The 6,631-nt window shown below is 41.7% G+C and overlaps 1 protein-coding gene across 1 annotated transcript; it reads right to left on the bottom strand.

Moving 5' to 3' along the window:
* Nucleotides 1-1,573: 1,573 nt before the first annotated feature.
* snip1 (Smad nuclear interacting protein) lies at nt 1,574-4,742 on the bottom strand. The gene is made up of 4 exons (XM_053433190.1): nt 4,442-4,742; nt 4,124-4,226; nt 2,606-3,183; nt 1,574-2,456 (listed from the first exon to the last, which is right to left on the bottom strand). Exons 1-4 carry the CDS (start codon nt 4,603-4,605, stop codon nt 2,195-2,197), a joined length of 1,107 nt encoding a protein of 368 aa, XP_053289165.1. The 5' UTR covers nt 4,606-4,742; the 3' UTR covers nt 1,574-2,194.
* Between the last annotated feature and the right edge of the window lie 1,889 nt (nt 4,743-6,631).

The raw sequence follows: 6,631 nt of genomic DNA, 5'->3' as shown, positions 1-6,631 counted from the left end.
TACCAACAACATTTAAATCTAATAAAATAGTAATAATGGTGGCTCATTAAATGTCACCTAATCAAACCAAATTATTTTTTATCTCCAACTCCACAGAAACAGTCTCACAATATAAGTAAATAAAGTAACAAGTGGAGAAAATATTTATATATGATGTATTATTTAATTTATTCTTATATAATTGTTTCTGCTTGTTAAATATGTATATACCGGCGAAGGATTTAGAAAACAATATTCAATAGGAGCAGTTTGTGAGTGACCTGAGAAAGTAGCCAACTTTGCCTTTAATTGTCTCATAAATACTAACGTAAAATCTCCTGAAACTTGAAATGCAGACAGGTTGGTCACCATGAACAAGAGTGAGATGAATTATCTGTGTCACCTATCAAGGATTAATAAATATACATGTTCAATATGAGCAAGTTATAAGTGACATTATGAAAAAGTGGCCAACTTGGAACCATCGAGGATCTCTCCTAATATTTCAGTTCAGCTTTTCACCACAGTAGTGAGCCATCTTTCCCAAACAAATCAATAGAAGATCTGTGATGAGGAAGCAAAGAGAGGATCTGGGACCTTCTGGGACACACTCCTCTCCACAGGGAGGCGCCAACAGGAGGAGGTGTGGCCATCCATGGGTATGGGTTATTAAATAATAAAAAGTGATTTATATCAGACCACAATTAAGACCAGGATGTTTTGTTATAAAGTTGGATGGTTACAGTTGCTGTCTCTTATCATCACGGTCACCCAACCCTTCTTACTTATTTGTTCAAGACTCTCAACCTCTTTAATGTCCCCCAGGACATATTTACAATTTTATTAAATAACACAACAATTTAAGGTGCTATACACACACAATTCTATTTTTATTTTACTAGGTACAATTCATACGTTTTCCAACCTTCCCTGATTCTAAAGCTAAAACAATGTTGTTGTTCAGCCCTGGTTTTATATTTGGTTGGTGGAGTCTGAATGTACAGTATGTCGAACAGGAATACAAGGCTAAAGGTCAAATCTTAATCCAAATCAAATTTAAATACAAGTGTCAGTAAACTTAATAAAATAATTTGCGAGTTCACACCACCGGGCAGCAGAAGTAACTAAATAAATGCTTGAGGAAGCGACCCAGGGTTTCTCCCAGTCTCCCTCAGGTGGTTATACTGGGCCTCTGCTCTCGGTCAACTCGCCACACTCTCCTTCCTTTACCAACATTGAGATTCAATATTTTAGACAAAAAGGCCTATAATTTGTATAGTTTTTTATTTTTTACCCACGCCCCATCCATCACCAAGTTCTTCTGTGGAAACCCGTTGTTTTTGAGAAATCCTGCCAGCAACTCAACAGTCTAGTTTTGTCCGAATTTAAAAGTAAAACATTACAGTTCATCTAAGCTTTATAACGTAAAGCAGTTCTCAAAGCGGGTCTTTCTATTAGTAATACATTTCCATAATGATTACTCTTCATAATCTTATTATCACATAACATCGTTTTAAAAAATGTATCGAAAAACAAAGCTCAATAGAAAAAAAGACAGATTTGAAGAGGTGTCTACATTAAAACCAAGACAATGGACTTTTTCTTTTTTTATTTACAGTAGAAAAATGAAAATCTTACTATGAATGCTGTGGGCCTCTGAACAGACAAAAATAAAAGGGGAGTCATTAAATACACACAACATCAACTATTGTCCCTGCACTACAAAAGCAAAAAGGCAATATGACTAAAAGTTGTATGTTTTCTCTGGCAATAAGCGGCGCTTATTTAACATGAATGTAAAGTTCACATTCCACTTGATCATATACAGACGAGAGATTAGACTTCTGGTATACTTTGTACTCAGTGCTGAGATCCAAAAATATAAATTTAACTATTGTGTCTAGCAAGATATCGTTATCTGGCACTGAGCACTTCGTAAATGATGGGCACTGTCAGATGAGAGATCGGTCATGCATCACACAGACATTGCACAAACAACCTGAGAGTATAAGTCTTCTTCGAGACAGTTGTGGCAGGTTTAAACAAGAGTTCGGTAAATTACAGAATACACAAACCAGCCTTGTTCCATTGTTCTAGCTAAGTCCCACAGTTTAATTCATTGTTCCACTCCCTACAGAAACAGCTCTTTGTTGATCACTGGTGACGATGCTGTCTAACCTGAATGAACCGAGGCAACAGAGCCCACGGGAGCGATTCACTCGTCGAGGCCCTCGTCTTCCTCGTCTTCCTCGTCCTGCTTGACGTCCACCTCGCTCGTGTCTGAGGTCTCGTGCAGGAGGACGTATTCGCGGCTGCTAAAGCCGAACTTGAGAACGTCCTTTTCTTTGAGCTCATAATAGCGCTGGGATTCGATACGCTGGTTGTTCAGGTAGGTGCCGTTGCCGGAACCAAGGTCAATGACGTAAGGCCTCACCCTGCGGCCAGAGGTCCCATCTGCACGTGTAAACGGCACCAGTCTGAGGAAAGACATACATATTAGACATGTTTACTCATAATCAAGTAAAACACTGTTAAAAAAAATACTAAAGTTTGAATGTATTGGTCTAAATTATATAGTAAATAAAGAACAAATGAAAACACCTCAGCTGGTGATTGTTATTCTTACCTATACTGGAACACCGCATGTTGCTTGGAGCACGATGGATGGTCAATGGGGATATCAGCAATTTTTCTCTGCCGCCCCAACAAATAGGCACTCTGTCTGTGAACGTACATGACCGGGAGGGGCTCGTCATTCTTGAACGGGTAAAGTCGCCACCTGCGCTTGGGAATTCGAGCCTCGGCTGGCTCGTTGTACTTGATCACCACCCCTCGGAATGTGTTGGTATCTTCGGTGAGCGCCCCCGACAGCCCAAAGTCGGGCTTCTCCTTATCGACAGGAGGAGCATCTGCACCGTCACCCCCTCCGTCAGGAACCCCGAAATCTTGCTCCTGGTTTTCCCCGCGCCGCTGGTGGTTTTCCCTGCGCCGCTCGTTGTGCTGCTGTCGCTCGGCTTGTTGAGAGGAGAGCGCTTCTCGGTCTCGGTGTCTGTCTCCGCCGCGCTCTCTCTCCCGCGGTCTGTCCGATTCCCACCGGCTCCGCCCCTCTTCGGGCTGGTCGTTTCGTCTCCTCCGACCACCGGCACCACCACCACAAGCACCTCCACCAGCACCGCCATCAGCAGCCCGATGCTCATCCCGCTCCTGAGAAACATTAGGAAAGAAGACAGAAGAGATTATTAATCATTCAAAAAACAAGTAACAAAAAATTACTGACATTGCGCTTGAGCATATTACTGTATTCTAGCCTTTCTATTATAAATGTTGAGGTTTACTCTTTACTCTAATGTTATGTGTAATAAAATAACATTTGTTATTTAATTGGTGAAGAACCTCGACTAAATTCACCAAAGGGTTCTGTTATTTGTCTCTTTTGGTGAGAGATCTGCGACACATCTCCCTTCCTACTCCCACACGCTGCCACCTGTTGCGTGTGTGCGCATGTGTCACACTCCAATCACAACACCGCATAATCAGCACCAACAGGGAAGGGACTGGTTTCTTCAGAGAAATTATTGCGGAGGTCAAAGAGGAACTTTTGTTTGTTTTTGTACGAATTGAACTCTGGACATTGAGCCAGTGGGAGGAAAACGCACGCACTGAATCCAAATGTTGTAGTGTCAGCTGCTTTTTCTTAAACACCAACTAAGACCCCTGTCTCTAAGATATTAAACCGAGGTATGAACCGAACAGTGGATTTGACATATCATTACAGCCCCGACAGTTCCCGTCACAACACAACAACAACAAATATTGTCTTTGCACATAACAACAAGCTGAGCGAGTTGGATTCAGATCAAATTTGACTATATTTGAAAGTGTTTTCTGGTTGTTTTACAGTTCCTTACTGTCAACTTATGGTGCTGACCATTCCTAATACACAACAAACCCCTGGCTTGAGCGTAGAAACCAAGTACCCAGTGTAACACAGTGTCTAATGGATGCATTAGCACAAATTACACACCAGCAGCAGATGAAGGTGCCAGTTCTCGATAATTCAATATGTCTGTGAAGGTGTTAAATACCCTGAAGCATCTTTTCATCAACGCTGTTCGTCAGTTATCTGAAAAAAAACCTAAATCACCCGCTTTATTTTGACATCAGCTCCAGCGCGCGGGGGACTCCTCCGGTTCCTCGGGGATCCGCTGCCTCTTTTCGGGGAGCGCTCCCTCGTCTTGCCCGGGGACCTGCACGCACAACACGGACACGGAGTCGAGAATAAAACACCGGTCCTCAAACACATAGCACTGTTTCCGTTCCACGCGACCAGCCGGGTTTGTACATGTGACGTAAAATGCTAACAATCAAACCATGCTAGCGCTTTAATGGCGATGGTTGGCGGGGTTAAATTACACAATTACACGTTAATAGCGACACGATGGGATGTTACTGCTGTACCAACCTGCTGGTTCTCCTCCTCTGGGGACTGGAGGATCTGGACCGGGAGCGTCGGGATGTCTGTGGCCTAGCGGGGCTCACTTTCTCCTCCTTTATCTTGACTTTGCTCTCTCGCTCCGGCGAATCTCTTCTCCGGTGTCGCTTTTCTTTGGCCATCTTTTTAAACATGTATCAGTTCGACCGCCGATGCGACTAAACGCACATGTTCGACCCCGCAAAAGTAAACACGAGACAAAGGAAAAGTCCAAACGTAACCAGCGCAAACTTCGACTGTCGTAATCAGATCACGCTTTTCCGGTTCCGGTGGTCCGCCGCATATTTATCCCGACGTAAACGCTGCACACTGGTGACATTGGTTCCGGTGTTGTGCGAAAAAATCTTCGTCGGCCAGAAACGAAAACACTTCCATAACTGAATAATCATAATTATTATTTTTGTGAATCTCATTGACAGAACTTCAACACGTGACCACAGAATTCAACTTAACTATCTTTATTATAGAGGGAACATGAATACAGTGTTTTCAAAGTCCTCTTGTTTTGGGATTTTAGTATTGAATTTATATATTATTAATAATGATTTGTTTTGGAGGTAGTAAAGCCAAACATACATTTCTTCATAAGAGAGGGAGAGTTCAGACGCAATATATTGGGGCAGCAATAACTGGGCAGAGGAGTGGGACACGACAAGATATTTTCTGGAACCAGAGAAGACTTGAATATATTAATATCCTTTTTTATTTTCCTCTAGAAAAGCGTTATAATTATGAATCAGTTGATATTACTATTAGATATTTAGAGGCAAGGCACCAAATTTTCTCCCACTAAGGTTATTACATTTGGAATAGAGACCAGTTTATTTAGAAATAAGCCATGTTTATTGTGCTGTTATTAGAGGAAAAACGGGTTTGACCAAAACATTATATATAATATTTTAGGCACGTTGTCTTCAATGTCAAATCTCTTGCATTTTTATTTTTGCGTCTTTCTTCAATCTATATAACGATAACAGCCATGGACTAGGGCCTCCAGAACATCCCTCTCAGAGCCAAATTTCTCTGCAGGTCTTTAAACACATCCTTGAAGAATTTCTAAACATTTGCTGATTTTAATGATCTCCAAGTGCAGAGCTTGATCTGCTTATTTGCCTTCTCCTCCAGATTTCTGATAATGTCGGAATTTGTTGGATCTGTCGGTGTGTCTTCTAATCTACAAGACAAGGTCAAAGGCATTGCCTTTCATCCATCAATCCGTTCATCCATTAACACCTTTTTTGTCACTTTATTTGTTTATGTAGACTCGGATTGGCTGCAATATCATAGACACCTTAACGGTCTTTGATATCATCATCATAAAGGAAAACAGGGAATGAAGAAGAATAAGAAGACACAGTACATGTCTATAATTGTAACAGAGACTGTAATTTAATACGTTTATTCGAGTAAGAATTGGGACAGCTTTATCGGGAAGGTATATGGTGTAAAATGGTACTCCTCAATCATTAGTCCAATGTTGTTTTCCATTATGATTATTGATGTGTTCTCTCAAGTTCAAGATGATGTTGGGTGAGGGGAGAGACCCTCTTTGCTAATGATGGAGCCTTTAGGAAATGAGGAAGAAATATTCATCAAATAATGGGAGGAAATTCAAGAGGCAAATGATGTGGTGGAAAATGGTTATATTCATGGGGTTTCAAGTTCTCAGTGTAAAAAACTAAAGCATTAGTGTGTACTAGAAAGATAGGGTTGATACACAGCTAGGTATGTATGGACAAAGAGCGTTGCATGCGTTTTGTGCACCATGGGAAGGATAAACACTTCACTTCCTGTGTAGATGGCGCACCAATTGGACTAACCCTAACCTGAACTAGTCAGTATGTAGGGATAGACATAGCACCACCTACTGGCAACAGGAAGTAAGCCTCGTTGTACAACTTTAATGGATTTATAATCAAATGTTCACAGTGTGGTCTACACTTGATGGCATGGTTGTAAAGCGTGATCAGTGGGCATGGTTCGGAGTTGCTTGATGGACAGAGGGAGGGAAGCGTTTATCCTTCTTTAAGAGCACAATACACAAGAAAAATGGAGCCGGTTGGCCCGGTCCCTTTCCGCCCTCCAATCAGGTTCAAAGTTCACAAGTGCTCGGGCCCACACAGTTCTGCTCGTAGCCCGAGTAATAACATCCTAATGTGT

Source organism: Pleuronectes platessa, chromosome 10 (genome assembly GCF_947347685.1).
Source record: "Pleuronectes platessa chromosome 10, fPlePla1.1, whole genome shotgun sequence".
Taxonomy (NCBI): Eukaryota; Metazoa; Chordata; class Actinopteri; order Pleuronectiformes; family Pleuronectidae; genus Pleuronectes; species Pleuronectes platessa.
This window is presented reverse-complemented; position numbering and strand designations above follow the sequence as displayed.

What these genes read in the sequence shown, in the direction of transcription:
- snip1 (XM_053433190.1), bottom strand. Translation starts at nt 4,605, where the DNA reads ATGTTTAAAAAGATGGCCAAAGAAAAGCGACACCGGAGAAGAGATTCG. An exon ending in CAGAGGAGGAGAACCAGCAG is followed by an intron (nt 4,227 to 4,441) that starts GTTGGTACAGCA and finishes TTGTGCGTGCAG; the next exon opens with GTCCCCGGGCAAGACGAGGG. An exon ending in CATGCGGTGTTCCAGTATAG is followed by an intron (nt 2,457 to 2,605) that starts GTAAGAATAACA and finishes GTCTTTCCTCAG; the next exon opens with ACTGGTGCCGTTTACACGTG.